This window comes from Ambystoma mexicanum, chromosome 1p, assembly GCF_040938575.1.
Source record: "Ambystoma mexicanum isolate Mex_15411 chromosome 1p, UKY_AmexF1_1, whole genome shotgun sequence".
Classification (NCBI taxonomy): Eukaryota; Metazoa; Chordata; class Amphibia; order Caudata; family Ambystomatidae; genus Ambystoma; species Ambystoma mexicanum.
In genome coordinates, this window is record NC_090921.1 from 1,390,332,574 (window position 1) to 1,390,354,300 (window position 21,727).

At 49.7% G+C, this 21,727-nt stretch overlaps 1 protein-coding gene across 1 annotated transcript in view; it reads left to right on the forward strand.

Moving 5' to 3' along the window:
* The window catches only part of VPS35 (VPS35 retromer complex component), a 1,351,314-nt gene that overhangs the window by 477,800 nt on the left and 851,787 nt on the right, over window positions 1-21,727 (forward strand). Inside the window, exon 8 of the mRNA XM_069607068.1 lies at window positions 17,843-17,952. Within this exon, the coding sequence (XP_069463169.1) occupies window positions 17,843-17,952 (110 nt within the window). The remainder of the gene's footprint in view (window positions 1-17,842; window positions 17,953-21,727) is intronic.

Consider the following 21,727-nt stretch of genomic DNA (forward strand, 5'->3'; position numbering starts at 1 on the left):
AACTCTGTGTGTGCCTTAGCACGTTTCACTCACACTCTGTGGAATTGTCTCTTTGGCAGCTGAACATATTCCCGAAGGGGAGGAACGGGATGGCTTTCTTGCTCTTGTTCAGAATAGCAAGGATGCCATATGTGAATCCGTTCAGTCGGGTCTGGACATGGCAGATTGTGTCAGCCGGTCCATGGCGGCGAGCACTGTAATGCGCAGATTTGCGTGGTTGCGGAAGTCGCAGTTTGCTCCTGATGTGCAAGCCCGGCTCCTCAACATGCCCTTTGATGGTGAACATCTTTCTGGCAGCAAGGCTGACGAGAGCCTTGAGAGGTTGCAGACCTCCAAAGCTGCAGCAAAGGAGGTTCCTTTCGATACTACTCTTCGTTTGGTAGATCAAGAGGGGCTGCAAGTCAAAGGGGCCACCGTAGGAGTACCAGAGGTGGAAAACAAGGTACTCGAGGTGCCAAGGCCGCTCGGGCAGTTGCCTCTTTACCCTCAGGCAATGCCGCAGCCGCTTCAGCTCAGTCATGAGGCCATGTCCCATGGTTCGCCGGTTGGGGGAAGGCTGGCGCAGCATCTTGTAGAATGGGGTGCCATTACTTCAGATGTGTGTGTTCTGGAGATCGTAGCCCACGGCTACTGTCTTCCTTTCCGGCAGAGGCCTCACGACAATCCACCAGGGAATCTCTCTTTGAAGAGTCCGGATCCGCTCCTTTCGCAGGAAATCAGATCCCTGCTGGAGAAAGGCGCCATAGAACTGGTGCCTGTAGCGGAGAGGAACAAGGGATGGTATTACCCTTATTTTTTGATTTCAAAGAAAGACTGGGGACTGAGAACCATCATGGACTTGTGTGGTTTGAACAAGCTCCTAAGGAAGGACAAGCTCAAGATGGTTACTCTCTCTCAAGTCCTCCAGGCCCTTCAACTTCAGGACTGGTTGGTGTCTCTCGACCTCAAGGACGCTTACTTTCATACTTTCATGTGCCGATTCATCCCAAGCACAAGAAGTACCTGAGGTTCACGGTTGGCGACTCGCACTTTCAGTTTCGGGCCCTGCCGTTCGGCTTGAGCTCCGCCCGAGGGTTTTCACCAAGCTCATGGTGGTGGTGGCAGCATATCTCAGGAAAGGGGGGATTCACGTCTACCCCTACCTGGACGATTGGTTGATCAGGGCGCGCTCTCCCGAGCAAGTCTTGGATCATCCGTCAGTCACCTGCCACTCCCTTCACAGGCTGGGGTTCTCCCTCAACTTAAGAAGTCCCACTTGACGCCAACCCAGCGGCTCCAGTACATCGGAGCAGTGCTCGACACATCCCTGGGGCAGTGTTTTACGCCCCAGGTGAGGGCTCATCACATTCTGTAGATGGTGCACAAGTTTCAACATGCCGAGAGTCTCCGGGCATTCGAGTTCTTGAGGTTGCTAGGCCTCATGGCATCCTGCATTATTCTGGTGCCAGAGGCCAGGCTGCGGATGAGATCTCTGCAGTGGGCTCTCAAGATGCAGTGGTCAGAATCCTCTGGCACGATGTCGAATCCCGTTCAGGTGCCGCCCTCGGTCGCCCAGGATCTTCTGTGGTGGGCCGTCGAAGGCAATCTGATGAAGGAGGCTCCATTTTGGCTACCCTGGCCGGAGGTGACGATCGTGACGGACGCATCCCTCACGGGATGGGGAGCTCATGCCAACGAGTTGACAGTCAGCAGTCGTTGGTCTCCGTCGGAGTCCAGACTCCATATCAATCTGTTGGAGCTGAGGGCCGTCGGGCTTGCCCTGAAGGCTTTTCTGCCGACTGTGCGAGGGAAGAATGTCCTGATTCTGACGGACAACACAGTGGCCATGCACTACCTCAACAAAAAGGGGGGGGCAGGGTCACTTCCTCTGTGCAGGGAGGCGATGCAGCTCTGGTTCTGGGCTATCCAGCAGGACATTTCGATCTCCACAGTTCATCTGGCCGGAGACGAAAACGAGACGGCGGACGCTCTGAGCAGGCAGAGCACGATCTCTCATTAGTGGGAGCTGGCTCAGGAGATTCTCCTGGAGATCTTCGCCCTTTGGGGGACCCCACAAGTGGATCTCTTCGCCTCCAGTGTCAACTGGAAGTGCGAAAGGTTCTGCTCGCGGGAATTTCTTCCAAGAGGAGCCTTACGGGACGCGTTCGTAGTGGAGTGGTCTTTCCCACTGCTGTACACGTTTCCTCCAGTCCCCGTCATCCCGCAAGTGCTGCAGAGGTTACGAAGGTTCGGTTCCCGGATGATCCTCATTGCTCTGGCATGGGCCCAGAGAACGTGGTACCCGGACCTTCTCGACTTGTCCATCTGCCCTCCGCGCCGCCTTCCCTACCGAGACGATCTGCTCTCACGGGAGGGGGGTCAGGTTCTCCATCCAGAGGTCAGATCCCTCAACCTTCTCGCTTGGCTTCTGAAAGGTTGAGGTATAAGGGTTGGGATCTTCCTGAAGGCGTGATGGAGGTGTTTCTTTCGGCCAGACGGCCTGCAACAAAGTCCCTGTACCGTTGCCGTTGGAGAAAGTTCTGCGACTGGTGTGTTAGGCAGAAACCTGTGCAGTTCCCTCTGGGACCACTGCAAAAGATTTAAGACTACAGGTGTTTGGCAGCAAACCCACTTGGTAGTAGTCTGTACCACACAGATTCACTTGGAAGCTCTGACTGAGCTGTCAGACTTCCCTCAAGAAGAGTTAGGCAGTATACAGAGTATTCACACTAGATCAAGAGAACACAGTAGAACAAGTAAACACTGACCAGGGCTTGGTGTAAAAGAGATATAATTATTTATTTAAAACCACATCTAGAAAAACACACAGGCACTAATAGTAAGAAATTCAAAAACACGGTCACTAAAAGATATACACTCCCTTAAAAGAATATTAGACAAGTCTTAAGTAAAGCCCCACTTATTTTCAGACAGCGGTGAGCGCTTAACGTAGATGGCACTCTAATAACTTGTTTTAAAAAGGGAGAGAAAAACAGAATAAATTGAAACAGATCCCAAAACTTTTTCACGAACACACAAGAGAGGAAGGCAAAGTAACACCGTGAATTCAGAGTCAGTAGGCCGGATCCGGGATCAAAACGAAATGTGTCCAAGGTCACACGGTGGCAGTGCACAAAAGTCTTGTAACGGTTCAAAAAGGAGTTGGACCAAAGAAAGGGACCAGTTAGAGGGTCAAGGCGGCCAGCCCAGTCCAGAAGATTAATGGGTTATTATTACCTTGTAGCAATCTTTAGAAAAGGAGGCCTGGCGGACACAGTACCTTAAAGTGGTGAGAATACTCCAGCGGGGACAGTTGTTCCTGGCAGCGGGTGCAAGTTGGTGCTTCGTCCGGGGGAAGAGAGGATCTCGTCGGGGAGGAAGACAGGAGTCCGTTGCACTGCCAGGGAAGAAACCAGCCGCAGAGTTTCTCAGGTACAAGGAGCGGTCCGTTGATTCGCGGTTCAGTGGTGAGTGGCTATCCGGCCGCCGGGGTGCTTGGCCCGGGCAGTTCGACCACAAACTGGTCTGGGGTGCGAAGAAAGAAGGTAAACTGGTTGTGCCCACCAGTCAGGGGAAGAAGCCTCTCCAGCCGGGAGATCTTCTCTGTCGTCGGGAAGTGGTGAGTCGGTTCCGCAGGGCTCCACTGGTGGTGTTGTCGTGGTAGGACGGCTCAGCTTCTCCCTCGTCGGATTCTCAGGTCCTGTGGCGACTTCTGAAGTTCCAGTCCCCAAAGCCCTTCTTTTATGCAGCATACCCCCATTCACTCAGCCTAGCTGTCAATCAAACATGCTAAGTGGTGAGCCGGCCGGCTCACCACTTGGGCCAATCACACAAGAGTGCGACTTGAGTTACCAAGGTAACTCAGTCCAGGGTGCCTAAACCCCCTCCCACACCCCCTGTGGTACCCAGACAGAGTGGCACCACTTTTGGAGGCTTCTGTGGAGAAGCCCGCCAAAAAGTGGAACAAAGGGCTCGACTTGGGTTGGAGTCACAGAAGAGAACACAAACGCCATTTTAGAATCGAGTCCTGGCAAAAACTACCAACCGGCGAATTCATATTAATTAAATAAACCGGCGGTATGTTCGAGGCTATGAGAATTAAATAATTAAAGTTGGTAGCCTCGAACAATGGGAAAATCCCATAGGGAAATATTCGCGGTCGAATATAAAAAGTAGTTTCCACTGCCACCAACCAAAACTCGATCAGGGGGGACGGAGACGTGCCCCCTCGACTAACAGACCCCGGGGCAATCGAATTGCCCCGACCAGTACGTCCACAATATATGGTTTGTACTAGTTTCTGTTAATAATTTGGGACTAGTAAAGCCAATGGTGACTTTACATGCCCTGGGAGACAGTAGTCAGTCCCAGGGTATGGATTCTATGGTGGGGGGTCACTATGACACCCCTGTGTTACTGCACAGAGGGTGCTGTGTAACACATATAGTAAAAACACATGAGACCATATGGAGTAAAGAACCCCATAGCCCATAAAACACATTAACAGTCAAAAGAACACCATAAACATGTCCAAGAGTGGGAGAAAAAGAGTCTCACTCTTGGCAGGAGAAAAAAACAAACTCCAGAAATCCAGCAAAGCTGCTGGGGGACTCACTAGGTTAGGAAATTCAGCCTAAAGAGAGAATTCTCCCTAACAGTGCAGGGTTCAGAATGTGGATACTTTTTCATGTGACATTCCTGTGGTTCTGTCTTTTTTGCTTTCCTTAGCTCACAAGGGCCTGCAAGTGGGTACCATTAAAGGTTAACTGGCGGCGCTGTCCATATTTAAGCGCTCGTCTGAGGAGTGTTCTTATTTTAAGATTCTTTAATCTTTAATTTCTCAGTTTCTGAAAGGGCTTGCTAATGTGTTTCCACAGTCGCCTTTCCAGGTGCCAGGTTGGGATTTGAACCTGGTTCTGAAATTCCTCATGGGTGCTCCATTTGAGCCTTTACATTCTTGTCCTTTAAGGCTATTGACCTTTAAAACTGTATTTTTAGTTGCGGTTACTTCACTCGCAGAGTGAGTGAGTTGCAGGCACTTTCTGTTAAGCCACCCATCACAGTGTTTCATAAGGACAGGGTTGTCCTTACGGTTCGTCCTTCCTTTCTTCCGAAAGTTGTATCGGAATTTCATTTAAGCTAGAAAGTCATTCTTCTGGCGTTTTATCATCCTCCGCATCCTGGTAAGGAAGAGGAGGGGCTCCATAGGTTGGATCCTAGGAGTGCTTTGAGTTTCTACATTTCATGCATGTCCCAGGTCAGAGTGGACGATCAGCTCTTTATAGGATACGCTGGAAGGCGTTTGGGACAAGCTGTCACTAAGCAGACTTTGTCTAGATGGATTATCTTGGCAATTTCTGAATGTTACCGCTTGGCGGGTAAGGACCCCCCCCCCCCGATAGGCTTATGGGCCCATTCTACTAGAGGTGTGGCTGCCTCTACTGCTCTGCAGAGCAGTGTTCCCATTCGTAACATTTGTGAAGCAGCCACATGGGCTTCGGTCCATACTTTTGTAAGACACTACTACCTAGATTCTATCCATGGGCAGGATCTGGCCTTTGGCAAGGCGGTCCTTTATTCTGCAATTTAATTGGGCATTCTAAATTTCTTAATTCTTTTCCCTCCTCCATATGTTGGTACTGCTTTGGGAGTCTGTCATAGATATGGAATACGTCGGAGGAACCAATCCCCTCAAAGAACAAGTTACTTTCTTACCTGGTCACGTTCTTTCGATGGGATGTTCTGACGACTTATTCTATATCGCTCCCTCCCTGCCTGCCCCGCTACAGAATTTCTTATGCGATTGCAGCTTACGTTTCTGCAAGGCTTTCTGTGGTCATACTGGTAGAAGATTGGTGCCACACATTCTGGGGGAAAAAACTACAACTGAGGCTACGGGCGTCGTGCGTCCTACTTATAACATCCGGTGACGTCGGCTCGATGGAGGCCCTTGAGGACAGCGTATCGACGTCATCGACGCAGGACGCAGACGCCGAAAATATTCTGAAGCAGCACAGCTGTGGTGATTACCTGTCATAGATATGGAATACGTTGTCGGAACATCCCATTGAAAGAACGTTACCAGGTAAGAAAGTAACTTGTTCTTCCACGCCATAATCTCCAGGGCCTTGGAGCTATTCCAGCTTGTCCCTGAGGAGAAGAAGAAAGAGGGTTTCCTATACCAGCGCCGCAAGGCGAAGAGGAAGACAGTACCTTCGATACCACTCTTGGATGACATTTGGGACGAGGGGTTGTCCTTCATGAAGAACCCTACCTCGACCCTGGTGAAGAGGGACCGTTGTGAGAAGAAATACAGGGTGCCGGACTCTGCGCCTAAGTGCTTGCACTCCTAACCGTCCCAGGACTCTGTGGTTTCGGCAGCAGCCAAGAAGTCGTCTTCGGGCTCCTCCTTCGGTGGCCTCATCTTACCCGGACAGTAAGGGGAAGAAGTTGGATGCCATGGGACGAAGGGTTATCACGTCGGCAGGGACTACCATCCAGGCTGCCAGCGCTCTCGCCATTGTGGCACGTTATGACCGGGAGCTTTGGTTCAAGATCGCTCACATCCTGGACTTCCTTCCCGACGACAAGGGGGCGGAAGCTTTGGAGATTTTACAGGAAGGAGAGGTGGCATCGAACCACGCCATTACAGTGGCCACGGACATCGCCGACATGGGGTTCCGCCAAATGGGCAACAGCGGTTGCATTCGTCGGCGGGGCTGGCTGAGCGCCACTAATTTTCGCCAGGATGTTCAGTCGAAGATGTTGAACATGCCCGTCAATGTGAACAATTTGTTTGGGAAGACCGTTGATGAGTCTCTTCAAACACTGAGATGGCTCGTGCCTTGGCCACGCTTCAACAGCGACGGCCGTCCTTTTGGACTTCGGCGGCAATCCCAAGGTTCTCCGAAAGGATTCGGTTGGGGTGCTTTGTCTTACCATCAACAACCCTCTCGCTCTTCGGCCCAGGAGATCTACAGGAGCTGTGCCAACTCTGGAGGAGGACGTCGTCGTTGCCGAGGTCTCCACGGCAGTGCTTCGATGTCATAACAGGATTGAACCGGATGAGACGTCGGGCCCCCACCCGTGCAACCCAGTGGAAGGCCGGCTGGAGAACTTCCTCAGCGCGTGGAAGACCATCTCCACCGACTGTTGGGTGCTGGACGCTCTCGCCCATGGACACACCCTGGAGTTCCAACTGAAGTGTCCCCATATACCACCAGTTGCCCGGCAGGAAAACCACATCCCTCAGCTGCTCCTGGAGGTGCGGGCCATGCTAAAAAAGGGCGCGATAGAGCTTTTCCCGAAGAGGCACCGGAGTGTACTTTCGTTACTTCCTAAAACAGGCGGTTGGAGTCCCATCCTACACCTCCGTCGTCTGAACAAGTACATCAAGTCCCAATAGTTCCGGATGGTGACTCTTCAGCACGTGCTAGGACAGCTAGCTGAGGGGGACTTTCTGTCATCGCTGGATTTGGAAGATGCTTATTTTCACATGCCCATCCACAAGGGTCACCACAAGTTCCTGTGCTTTGTGGTTCAAGGGCAACATTACCAGTTTAAGGCCCTTCCCTTCGGATTGAAGTTGGCACCAAGAGTTTTCACCAAGTGCCTGGCGCTGGTGGCGGTGCAAATGCGTCTACGAGGGATCCACGTATACCCTTACCTGGACGACTGGCTCATCCAGGCAAACTCAAAGGACATTGCCGTCGACCACACAGCGAGGACCGTCCAACTCCTGACGGAACTGGGATTCTCCGTAAACAATGCAAAGTCCTGCTTGACTCCATTGCAGGACGCGCTGTTTCTGGGTTCCCGACTCAACACAGTGTCGTGTCTAGCGTCTCCGTCGGAAAGGATAGCAGCCATTTTGGGCAAGGTACAACGGCTGTTGGCCCTAAATGTAGCCACAGTGTGATCCATCAAGTCTGTGCTCGGCATGATGTTGTCATGCATTTAACTCATCCGACTATGAAGGCTGCAGATGCGTCCACTACAGGAGTTCCTCGACGGACGTGTCGGGAAGCTTTCAGGACAAGATCAAGCTCGACGAGAGCTTCTTTCGAGCGATAAGATGGCGGGGAGTCTGCTCACATCTGTCCGGAGGCGCAGATTTCCAGACCCCACCGTTCCAGGAGACGGTCACGACGGACGTCTCACTGGAAGGTTTGGGTGCTCATACCGGAAGTCTTCACGCAAGAGGCCTGTGGCTGCCGGAGGAGAAGACGCTGCACATCAACGTGCTGGAGCTGCAAACAGTGTTTTGGGCCCTCAAGTCTTTCCTGCTGTCCCTCAAGGGCAAGGTGGTGCGGGTCTTCACGGACAATATGACCACAATGTTTTACATCAGGAAGCAGGGGGGGCACCAGATCCCCAGAGCTCTCCAAAGAAACGCTGGACCTATGGCACTGGGCTGTAGCCCAGAGGATGTTCCTCATCCTTTTTTATCTGGCAGGAGTGAAGCTCACAGTCGCCGTCTCTCTCAGCAGGGAGCTGCACTCTCGCCTTGAGTGGGAACTTGGGCAGGGCCAAGTGGATCACCTGTTCCGTAGATGGGGCAATCCCCGGATCGATCTGTTTGCAACGCGACGAACACCAAGTGCTGGATGTTCGCCAACAGGTTTCCCCAGCCAGGGAGCATGGGGGACGCATTCTCTTCCCCCTGGGACGGCCTGTTACTATATGCGTTCCCTCTTTTGCGGTTGCTTCTTCGGCTAGTCAATCAACTCAGATGGTCCCGGTGCAGGATGATCCTCGTCGCACCGGCGTGGCCGAGACAGATATGGCACCCGGACCTTCTGGACATGTCAGCGTCCCCTCCAGTCAAGCTGCTGGCGGTCGCAAATCTTCTTGCCAGGGAAGCGGGCGCGATTCTACACCACGATCCAGGATCGCTTAACCTGAAGGCCTGTCTTCTGCAGCACTAGAGTTTGGGGGCTACAATCTTCCAGCGGATTGTAAGGAGGTGCTTGCCAAGGCCAGAGCTTCATCTACTCTCAAATACTACAGGCACAAGTGGAAGCGGTTTGCCGTTTGGTGCCGTACTCAGAAGATCGACCCTCTACGAGTCGCTGCTCCGCAGGCGCTTCGCTATTTGTTTTGATTGGCCAAGGCCAAGGCTTCCATCAAGGTTCATCTGGCAGCTATTTCCTGCTTCACCAGATCCCCTGGACGATCATCCTTATGGTTGCATCGATTGGTCAAGGAGTTTGTCAAAGGACTGTTGGGGAGAATTCTCAGAAATGTGCTAATTCGCTCCACCTTAGAGACCCCCAGCAACTTTGCTGGATTTTGAGGACCCACACTCTCCTGTATTTTTATGTGATTTTCTAAACTGTTCTTTTGGTTGTGGAGTCTGACAAACTCCATAGGCATCATCTTTTACATTGTGTCACACAGCACTTTCAGTGCAGTGGCACAGGGGAGTTTTTCAGATTTCCCAAAGGTCCTGTTTCCCAGAGCAGTAAAGTGAAATTTACTTTACTTCTATTTGTAACTTTCTATACCCAGCACACACTATCTTACAATAGGGTACTGGAGGGGTTACCTAGTATCCACCTTTGTCTAGCTTCTCATGTAACATTTTTATGTTACCCTTTTCTCACTGAATGGCTGGTGGGAGTGGATTCGTTTTAACTACCATGGTGTGCATTTACGCAGGCTGTGTTTGCAGCTGCAGTAAAAAACCCAAGTGCGCCATTTTTGTCAAAATGGCCCTGGTCTTCTTTTTTCGCCATTTCCTTCCTGAGATTTACTCTGCGCGCCAAACCTGGTTTGGTTCCATTGTTCGCTTTGCCTTTGGCAGGATTCACGAGTGAATCCCTCCTCTGGCTACAGGGTGTCTGGGGTAGGCAAGAAGTGAGGGAGGTGCCCAAAACTCTCTGTGCTTAGTCTCCTAGGAGACCCAAATGCACTGTGTGGTGATTGGCCGGCTGACTGTCCGGCAAGGACAGCCACCCTGCTGGGTGACTGACAGCTAGGCTGGAATGATTGGGAGAGAACTGAATAAAAGGCAAGGCTTTTGGCTTGGAAGTCAGTCGACCACTGGACGAAGGAACCGAAGAAGAACTTGAAGAGGACGCATGCTGCAACTCCTAGACCGTTGGTTTGCCCAGTGAAGCCCTGCTGCTGTGCTGAAACTCCAAATTTGTATCGACAGAGAAGCCCCTGCAAGGACGACTTCTCCCTTTGAGTTGGTGGGACCAATCAACTCCAAAGTAAGCCACCTGGACATCCTTCTCGGAGCAGTTGAATTACGACAGAGTTGCTGCTAGAAACCGAATAGCCAGGGAGAGAAACACCAGATTGTGTGCGTTGCTTTTAAGTTGGCCAAGAGCTCCAGGAAGATCCTCCAGACTCCCAGAAAGCAGGACTGACCGAGCCTGAGCCCCCGCAACAGAGTGCAGGACCCCAGAAGCAAGGAAAGTCCATCTCGACAGCCAGAAACCACAGTGTTGCTATTTGCGGTAGTCCCGAGGAGCTTAAACATTGAAGTGCCACTAGTTTGTAAGATTGCCGGTTGCGAGCAGTGACCGTCCCATTGCAGTGCAGGAGTCCCCAGAAGTCCTCCCTCTTGTCCCCACGACTGAGGCTCAGGAACAGTGAGATCTGCAGAGCTGCACAGGAACAGAAGTCATCTGCTGCACTTTTCTTCACTCTAAAGGTACTCTAAAGTCTGAGAGTACTTGCCTCTTATTGTAGAGTTGCTTGCATCTTCTACTTCTCACAAGTATAATCTGCTTGTGGCCTTACATATGATTCTTCTTTTCTTCAAAGACTTCTAAAACACTGTGCAAAGACGTTCTACTTACGTACAAAGAAGTGCTTCAGCTCATATAGACTTTTGCCTATTGACTTTGGCTTAGCCTCTTCCACTGAATGACTCTTATTGGGGGATCTGAAAGTATTTGCCTGCTTAACGATATTTGTGGTCTCTTGTATTTTCTAAATAACCTTTTCCTTTGACTTAATTACTATATGATTCTAGTGATATATTAATGACTCCAGCACCCTAGCAATTGGAGTCACCTGAGGGTGTAGGTAGTGTCTGTGGGCCATCCCAAAAGGGTATCTACTGATTTAGAGATATTAAGAGTGTGTACTTCCTGAAGTGTTATGTTATTTTGCATTTATATAGCGCCTTATATACCATTGGTATGGTCTGAAGGCGCTGGTAGGTTGAACGCCCTCGGGAACCGAAGTTCAGGTCAGTAGAGAGAGTAGAGAGAGTCAAAGGCGCGTGTGTGCACCTGGTATGTGTGCAGCTGGTGTGGTATTCGTGTAATAGCTGCTTCTTAGCGTTAGGTGTGGTGGTTGAGAGATCAGGAGTACGTGTTCGTTCTGGCAGGTTTTATCCAGACCGAATGTGGCTGCGTTAGGCCTGAGGAGAACGCCTGCCTGGGGGTGTGTAACCAGCAGTGTTTGTTTAGAATGATGGGGAGTGAGCAGGAGATGTTGGTATGAGAACAGTTATACCAAATGGTGTCATAGTATCTCTGTGTTCTAGTTGAGTGGTGGTGTAAAGAAGAGAGTTAGTGTGGGGTGTGATATGATGGGTTATATGCTCTTTCAAACGTTCCCTGCATTCAGACCACACTATGTACGTCACGCAATTCTATGCGCTCCAGTCCATTCTATGCACTTTTATTCATTCCATGCATCCCCGTCTGCCCTACACACTCCGGTCTGCTCGACGCACTCATGCACTCCAGTGCGCCCCGCACGCTCCTGTCTGCCCCACGCATGCCCTCCTGTCTGCCCCACGCATGCCCTCCTGTCTGCCCCACGCATGCCCTCCTGTCTGCCCCACGCATGCCCTCCTGTCTGCCCCACGCATGCACTCTGTCTGCCCTACGCACTCCTGTCCGCCACATTTACTCCTATCCGTTTCGTGTATTCTAAGTTGTTTTATGCACCCCATCCACATATTTCACCAGTACCATTTAGTGTATTCTAAGTTGTTTTATGCATTCCGTCCACAAATTTCGCCTGTAACATCTTCATAATTCATCCGTTCCATCCACCTATTTCACACGTTTCATCCACTTACGTCACCTGTTTCATCCACATACGGCACGCGATCCATCCATCTACGGCACCCAATCCATCCATCTACGGCACCCAATCCATCCATATACGGCACCCAATCCATCCATATACGGCACCCGTTCTATCCACCTATGTCAGCCGTTCCATCAACGTACGTCGCCCGCTCCATCAACGTCCGGCACCCGTTACATACATATATGTGATCAATTCCATTCACATATATCATTTGTTCTATCCTTATAGTATCCATCTACATACTTTACTCATTCCGTCCGTTCCACGCGTTCAGGAGCTCTACGTACTTATCCATTCTACGCACTCATCAATACTGCATGCAGTCTGCGGTCATTCGTTCTACGTACTCATCCGCTCTACACAACCTGTCCGCTCCACTCTAGGCACTTGTTCGCTCTGCTCTAGGCACTCATCCCCTCTGCGCACTCATCCCCTCTGCGCACACCTCTTTTTGTATGCACTCATTCGCTCGTATGCACTCGTCTGTTCTATATACTTGTCGGCTCTACCCAGTAGTCTGTTCTATGCAGTCCTCCCCTCTACACATTCTTCCGCTCAGCTCATCAATCCCGCTCTGCTCAACCATCTGTTCCCGGCATTCACCCGCTCCCCGCATTCACCCGCTCCCCGCACTCACCCGCTCCCCGCACTCACCCGCTCCCCGCACTCACCCGCTCCCCGCACTCACCCGCTCCCCGCACTCACCCGCTCCCCGCACTCACCCGCTCCCCGCACTCACCCGCTCCCCGCACTCACCCGCTCCCCGCACTCACCCGCTCCCCGCACTCACCCGCTCCCCGCACTCACCCGCTCCCGGCACTCACCCGCTCCCGGCACTCACCCGCTCCCGGCACTCACCCGCTCCCGGCACTCACCCGCTCCCGGCACTCACCCGCTCCCGGCACTCACCCGCTCCCGGCACTCACCCGCTCCCGCACTCACCCGCTCCCCGCACTCACCCGCTCCCCGCACTCATCTGCTCTCCTCACTCCTCCGCTCTATGCACTCATCCGCTCTATGCACTTGTGCTTTCCACGCATTCAACTCATCCGCTCCCCGTGCTCATCCGCTCCCCGTGCTCATCCGCTCCCCGTGCTCATCCGCTCCCCGTGCTCATCCGCTCCCCGTGCCCATCTGCTCTATGTACTCATCCGCTCAATGCACTCGTGCTTTCCATGCATTCAACTCATCCGCTCCCCGCACTCATCCGCTCTCTGCACTCGTGGGTTCCACGCATTCAACAGTAATATGCATTCATCAGCCCCATAGTCATTTGCTAAAACGCAGTAATCCTGTTCGATATATTCATCCGCTCTCTACACTCATCTGCTCTCTACACTCATCCGCTCTTTACCCCCATCCGCCCTATAACCTCATCCGCCCTATAACCTCATCCGCTCTGTATACTCATCCTCTCTATATACTTTCTGCACTTCCGTACTCACCCGCTCTACGTGCTCACCCGCTCTACATGTTCACCCGCTCTACATGCTCACCCGCTCTACATGCTCACCCACTCTACACGCTCATCAGTTCTATGCACTGCTGCATTCTGTTCGCTTCTCTGTATTTATGCACTCATCCGCTCTACACGCTCGTCCGCTCTACACACCCAACCACTCAACACACTCATCCGCTTAACATGTTCAACCATTCTATACACTCATCCGATCTATGTACTCATTCTATTTACACACTCATTCGATCTATATAGTCATTTGTTCTTCCACTCATGCATTTTTCCACTCAGTGCATTCATCTGTTCAACACGCTTCATCCATTCTAACTGTTTCATCCACGCCATTCACTTCGTTCCCTCCTCATGCATTATGTCCATTTCAGCAGTTTAAATCTCCTTACTGTTTCCCTATGATTTATTCTTATTATCCACTTCACTGTTTTGATCTACTTTACTCGTTTAATTCTGTTTGTCTTTCTAGTTTATATTTGGGGTTATTAGCTGTCAATTTCTCGCATCAGGTAGTTTGTTGGATTGGTGTCATTGAGATGCTGTTAGTCTGTTTGGGTTAGTTTGGTACCGGTTGGTTTTAGGGGAAGAGCCAGGTTTTCAGCAGTTTGCGGAAAGACACTAAATCCTCAGTTAGGCGGATGTGGGGTGGGAGTGAGTTCCACAGGGTGGGGGCCAAGGCTGAGAATGATGATCCGCCTAACCTGACTGAGTTTGTCTTAGGTATGACTAGGAGGCCGGCTGAGCTTGATCTTAGGGTACGAGGGGGGAGATAGGGTTTTAGTTGTCTTGAAGATATTGGGGTCCGGTTTTATACAGTGCTCGATGGGAGATGCATAAGGTTTTGAAAGTCACCCTTTGGGCTACTGGAAGCCAGTGCAGCGTCTTAAGGGCTGGGGAGATGTGGTCTCTTGGGCCGAGCGCAAGTAGCATTTTGGCTGCCGCGTTTTGTGCCCTTTGGAGTTTATTCAGTTGGTACGCATGGATTCCGAGGTATAAGGGGTTTGCATAGTCCAGTCTTGATACAACAATTGATTGGACAGCGGAGAGTCTGTTGGGAAAGGAGAGATATGGAAAGATGCGCCTAAGGGTTTTAAGGTGGTAGTGACAGGACTTTGAGATGTTATTGAGAGAGTGTTAGGTGAGAGTCAAGGGTGCATCCAAGATTTTTCACTGAGTTGCAGGGGGTCGGTGAGCTGCCCATGGCAGATGGCCAGGGTAGTGGTTGCGGAAGAAGTTCGGAGTTGCCACATACCACGATTTCCGTTTTGGAGGGGTTTAACAAGAGGTGGCTTTGGGTCATCCAGCGTTCTATGTCGAGGAGGCAGGAGGTCAGGTCGGGAGTTGGGATTTGAGTTCATTCGTTTTAGAATTAGTTGAGTGTCGTCGGCGTAGTTGTAACACAGGATGTTGTGTGAACGAATTATTGGAGGGAGGGTAATCGGGTAGAGATTGAACAGGAGGGCGGATAGGCATGCTCCTTGTGGGACTCCCTTGTCGACTGGCCGGGCTTGGGATGTATAGGTGGAGAGTATCGTTATTTGGTACCTATGCTTTGAAGAATGAAGCTATCCATTTAAGAGCGGTTCCACAAATTCCTAGGGAGTGGAGGCGGTCTAGGAGGATTGAGTGATTGATTGTGTCAAAGGCGGTAAATGGGTCAAGAAGGATTAGTGCGGCGCATCCCGTGGAGTCTGCCATCATTTTAAGGTCATCCCAGATTGATGTTAGGGTGGTTTCAGTTCTGTGACGGGCTCTGAAACCTGATTGTGCGGGGTCAAGGAGATTGTTGGCTTCGACAAAGGCATTTAGTTGGGAGTAGGCGGTTCGGGCAATGAGTTTGGCAAGGAGTCTGGTGTTTGAGATGGGGCTGTTATATTGCCCCCTTTTGAAGAAGGCTTATTCTAACTGACTGATAAATAAATCAATAGTTTATTCAAGAAACCTTAAGTGTAAGTGTTTATTTGAATACTTGTAACTGTAAATCTCTGTGTAACTCCACTACAGCTCACATTGACCCCTCTTGAGATAAGCCTGGCTGCTCAACACGCCACCAAAACTGTGTAGTACAAGCTTATACCAAAAGCTGGTTTTCCTATACCTGTAGTCAGAGTTGTTTGTAGTGTTCCCAGAGGGTACTGCATACAAACTTTGCCTAACAAGGACCATTTCGCTCGTTCCCGCCGGTGAAGGCTCCGGCCCCGGCCTGGGAGCTCAATGTGGTGCTTACTAGGCTCATGGGTCCTCCGTTCGAGCCTATGCATTCGGCGCCACTGAAATTGTTGTCATGGAAAACAGCTTTTCTGGTGGCCATCACCTCCGTACGACGAATGGGAGAGATCCAGGCCCTCTTGTAAACCACCTTATTTGACATTCCACAAGACAAGGGTGGTGCTACGGATGCACCCCTCCTTCATGCCCAAGGTGCCGTCGGACTTTCATCTAAACGAACCCTTGGTGTTACCTGTATTCTTCCTGACACCTTTGTCGCCGGCTGAGAGGACTTTGCACTCGCTGCATGTGGCTAGAGCGCTGAAATTCTATGTGGACCGCACGAAGAGTTTCCGGAAGAAGTCACAACATTTTGTGAACTTTGGTCCTTTGAACTTTGGCCCTGTGAATCATGGGAAGGCCCTCTTTAAGGCTTCCATTTCCAGATGGCTCTCTGGCTGCATCACCCATTGTCACCGGTTGGTGAACCGACCGTTGCCTGGCTGAGAGCCCATTCGACCAGAGCGATCGCTGCAATTATGGTGTTCCTGTCTGGTGTGCCTCTGCCTGACATCTGCAAGGCTGCTACATGGAGGTCGACGCACACCTTCATGAAGTTCTAGTGCGACGAGAGGAATTCCAGGGAGGAGTCCAGAGTCGGCCAAGCAGTGCTAGGCTACCTTTTCGCTTCAAGGTGAGCCTGGTGAGGAGGTAAGAGATGCTTAATGTTGAGCCTTGCCACCTCCCGTGGTTGTGCTTGTGTGTAATGCTATGTATTCTTTATTCATGAGCATGTGAATCCATGCCAGACCCCATGCTGAGAAGGAACAAGTTACTTACCTGTAACTGTTGTTCTCCAACATGGGTCTGGCATGGATTCACATGCAAACCCTCCCGCCTACCCCTCTGCGGCTCTTCTCTTGGTCCTGCTGCCACTTTACGTTCTACCAAATCTGAAGATGGCGGCCAGAGGAGGTGTTTGGGTAGAGGGCAGTCATTGGCTGGGGGCAGTATGACCCAGAGAACAGTGATTGGTTGTTAGGAGAATGACAGTTCAGAATTGAAACTGATTTTTTTCTTTACCGAGGATTCCCAGCCTGACGACTGGGAATATTCATGAGCATGTGAATCCATGCCAGACCCATGCTGGAGAACAACAGTTACAGGTAAGTAACTTGTTCCTTTATTTATTTTTTAAGGACGTTTGTCAGGAGTATGGCAGTGGTCGGTTTTAAAGATGGGAGTGTGAACGAGAGGGCCTTAGATGAAAATTGGAGTGAAGTCTGTCCAGGTTTGAATGGCTCCTGGGGCAGAATAGGGAGGGGAATCCTAGGATTTGGGGCCCTCAATGCACAGCCTAATTGTATCAATCTTGTTGATAAAATAACTTCTTGTTAGTTTCACTCTTCTCCTGGCATATATACTTGTACCTATGGCTCTGGTGTGTAGTTCAAGCAGTGCTTGACGGCTGCAAAAAGGGCTTTGCTCTTGTTAGAGGCTGCTGTAATAGTTGTGGTGCAGTAAGTAGCTATTGAAGTTCCCCTGCAGCTTCAAATCCTTTAGGTTTGCTATCTTTAGCAGCCTCTTGGAAAGGCTTGGCTGCTCTTTAGCACCCCATTGTGTCCCTCTGTGAGCGTTATTACCCAGAAAGTTAGTTTGGGAGCAAGTTGGTGGCCTATGCATGTTTTGTTTTAGTTGTACACTCAATCAGCCTTTTATCCCATTGTATTGTGTTGTTTGTGTGTTTGGACCATAACGAAAAGCAAGGCTCCAATACCTAGGAAGGAACTTCAGAGCCTAATAAGGCACACTTGGTGTTACTGCCATCTTATTATATCTTTATTATTGTGTTCTAGATGGCTCAGTCAGTCCTTGTGTGTGTTTGGAATAATTGAGTTTGGCTTGCTAGCCACGATTGGATGGCTGCCAAAATGTTGAAACGTGCATGACTGTGGATTGGTGGGAAGTGCTATCCATAGTGAACTGTCATTTATTTTTTAGCTCTAGGCCAACAACTGTTACTTTGATGTCTTGGCAAGGGCATATTTAAAAATGCAAATAAATATGATTACTAGCATATGAAATATACATACACTGGCATATTTTCTTTTCCCCATTCAGGTCTTCCCAGATGAATTTCACCTTCAAACCCTAAACCCTTTTCTCCGGGCCTGTGCTGAACTGCACCAAAATGTCAATGTGAAAAATATTATTATTGCTTTAATTGATAGGTAAGCAGTTATTAACCTGTCATAAGGAAGTGTATGTGAAAGATGTGCATTTTTTTTGCCATTTATGTTAAACTGTATTTCTCAATTTTTTCTTTGCACTCTGTTTCGAATCGCGGCATTTGGTCACTTATCCCGACGGGGGCCGTCTTTCCTTGTGAGGCTAGAGATGTGAGTCTGCTACGCAATAAGCCCCCTAGAGGTGGCTGTAAGCGATCAGGACCTCACAGGGAGAGACACTTCCCCCCCCAACCCCCATCAGGAACAGGGACTCCCGTTCTGTAGGAACTCCCCAAAGCCCCTTTCTCTAACACCATGGCAAGACCACAATGTGTTACTGTCATACAGAAGTCAAGTTTCCGCTTGAAAAACAACCCATGACGAATACTATTGATGTAGCAGGGTTGCTATGCTATGCAGTATTGCTATGCTATGCTATGTTATGCAATGCTATTAGTCTCTCTCATACAGTTAATCTTCAGACCCTCCATGTCACCTCCCTCTGCCTGCTCCACACGCAGCACCCCGGACAGGCCCAAACCCCTCCTAAGGCAGAGGACATGTCAGACCTTCCCTTCCGCTTATTCTGTACAAGTTTAGCATTAGCCCTATATATAGGAGATATTTGAAGGGGTTTCTGCGAATGCCGCTTATTCATAATACCACACGATGTCCCCGCAGGGCTGCATCACAAGGTCACAAGTAAGATGTCGACAATTCTTGCCAAATGTCTGTAATGTCGTGCCAAGTAACAACCCCATTGTGAAAGTACAGAAACATATTCGTGTTTGCCTATGATATGCTATATAAACCTGCACTTTTGAATGGCGGGCCAGAGAGGGTTCATTATGCTGACTGCCCGAACACTTGCATGCTGTTTCCCTGATGATAACTCTGTATGCTGTGTATTTGTGATATAAATACATGAAGTTTGATCTACCACCCGTCTGTCTGATCTCCTTATTTGCTGCAAACTGAGGCTGGCAGAGGGGGCCTTATCTTGGCCACCACACTATTAAGAAGAGGAATGGTGGAAGAGAAATAATGATTACTCCCAATACTGTGATGAAGAGGATATCGGAATATTTATCAGATGGAGAGGAGGGACTACGACCCTCTGCTGGGGAGGATCAAGCAACCTGTAATAAATACAGAGGAAGAACTCTTCTTAGCATCAGACAGGAAAGAAGCCCGGGAGCTTCAAACCAGTCAAGTCATGGGAGGACTGCAAAACGGCACAACCCTCCATCGGGAGGAAAGAAGAAGGTGCTGCTAGCCAGAGACCTCATAGACAGAGGCTGACGAGCTGAGAGGAAGAAAATCGCACAAGGAAGAAGCAGGCAAGAGCAGTGGCGTGAACCTGGAGGGGTGGACAAGTGGGTCCGACAACTGTGCCAAGACAGTTGAAGCCTGGAAGCCGCTGAGCTGCGGAAAGAAGCAGAACGCTTAAGGAATGAGAGAGCAAGTCGAGAAGATGTCATCTGGACATCATATGAAGTCCCACTCCTGAGAATAGGCCTGGCAATGCCAAGCCCAGTGAAACAAGGTAACTGAGTCAACGGGAGACCCAAGAGGGATCACGGCAACCCAGGAGTGCTGCCATCATACTCGTCACAGTACTTGGCATGAAGTTGAGATTAAAAATATGCTAGGACTCAGCCTACTTGTCTAAGTAGTCAGAACGAAGTTAAGAAGAGTAACACATACTCTGTGACTCTGTCTACTCGTCCCAGTGAGCAGTTTGTGAATATGAAAGGCCAAACAGAAGACCGTGAGTGTGAAGAAGAGGTATCATTAGCTGATACACAAAGACTTGAAGAAACAGAGTAATATTAAGAGTAAGGAGAATACGAAAAGGGATTAATTCTCCCAGTTGGAACTAGGAAAAGTAGGAATTTCAGAGACACTGAAGAGAGACTTTTGCCCAGCATTCCTAAAATACACAAGGTTAAAGAGGAAAGGCCAAACAGGAAAGCAAGCAGGGGAAATGGAGACTGGGAAAAGTCCCCTACAGGAACTACATCAGTTACCTAAAGATATTGCTCAACAACATAAGAAGCTTGCATTTTAAAAGCAAGAAAGGAACTCTAGTAGAAACGAGTCATTCTCATAGACTGGTTATTCAGAAGCCTTTTTAGGAGAAGGGGAACATTGTCATGATCTTTTTGTTATTTGAGAGTGGAAGAAACATATCCAGGAGAAGGGAGTCATTCTCCTGATCTTTAATTATTTGCTACTGCTGAAAACCTATTTAAGAGAATGGAGTCATTCAAATGGGTTTTTGTTGCTTTCTTATAGTGATAGAGACATAATAGCTTAGAGTTCGAAAGAAGACAGACAATTTGTTTGTGAACTTTGCTAAAGTCGTCGGGGCCCCTAGTTAGTTGGTAAGGTAGGGACTGCCATAGATTAAGGATAGTTTTTTCATTTTTTTAAATTTATTTTTTAACAATTTTTATTTTTATTTCAAACAAACACCAAACATTACAGCCCCTTAGGACGTTCATAATCAATATCAAAACATCGCATTATACAGTATTTTTCTCTGTCCACCCCGCAAACTCGAGCTGTCTCATCCGTGCCATCTACACGGGCATTCTCAGGAATCTCAGTACTTGTCGACTCGTCTGAGTTTTCTGTTTCATGATTGACCTGGTGGGGGTTTGCCATTAAGGTCACCAATTGCCTCCAGGCTATCAGGGGTCCCACTTCCTCCTCTTCTCCCTTAGTGACAGCTTCAAACCATACCACAGTTTCTGCTTCCATCCATCTCGAGAGGTCCGCCCACCACTCCTCCACCTTAGGCCTATGGGCCGCCTTCCAGCCCATTGCTATCCTGCGCTTAGCCAGGATATAGGCCAGGTCCTTCATCTTACTGATGTGCTTAAAATTCCGTGGCCTATGAAAATTCCCGAGCATACATGCCCAAGCAGACTCCACATCAAGCACCACGCCCCCGCCTGCCAGTTTGATCTTTATTTCTTCCCAGAATCTGTGCATCTCAGGACAAGCCCATAGATTAAGGATAGTTAGACATTTTTTTCTGATACCGGAAGCACCTCAAGACCTTCCTCTTTTCTTCTGCCTTCGCTCCCCCTCTCCCTTGCTGATCAGTTCTCTCTTGGCACCGTGCACCTGTCCACCCTCTGTCCTCTGGGCCCAGGTACCTGCTCACCCTGCCACCCTCCCGCACTGCCTCAGTCCGGGCCACCCCTTGCACTGGGGTCTGTATCTGTACCCATACAGCCCCCCCTTTTTCTTCTTGCACTTATCAGACCTACCCTGTCTGCTGCCTTAAACCTAGCACTTGCAAATCGCTGGCTGCACTACAACTGTTTTCCCACTTTATTTTTTATTTATTGTTATTTATCTGTTTCTCCTCTACTTCGCACTTTCCACTTCTCCCCCTTCCATGCACTTTTCCCCCACCCTCTCCCTATGCACTTTAGCGTTCTCAATGTCACTGGGCCTAGTAAGATCGCTGTTGTGTTCTCCCCTGTTCCCCTCCCCTCCCTTGCCTTGTCGCGCTCTGAAACACTTGTGTACGAGCGCAATAGAAATAAAATATCAATATCAAATTAAACACTCTGAATCAAAACAAACTGGTCTGTCATCTCCTTCTGACCTACCGCAACTCTTTCTGCCTTTTTAAAGAGACACAATTTACATAGAAAGTTGTGAAAGCCTATCTTTACTACTACTCGCATGGAGACAGTGTGCGTAGTTCCATGCAGACGTGACTACACATCCACGAAAAGAATTCACTTTTCTAAATTCA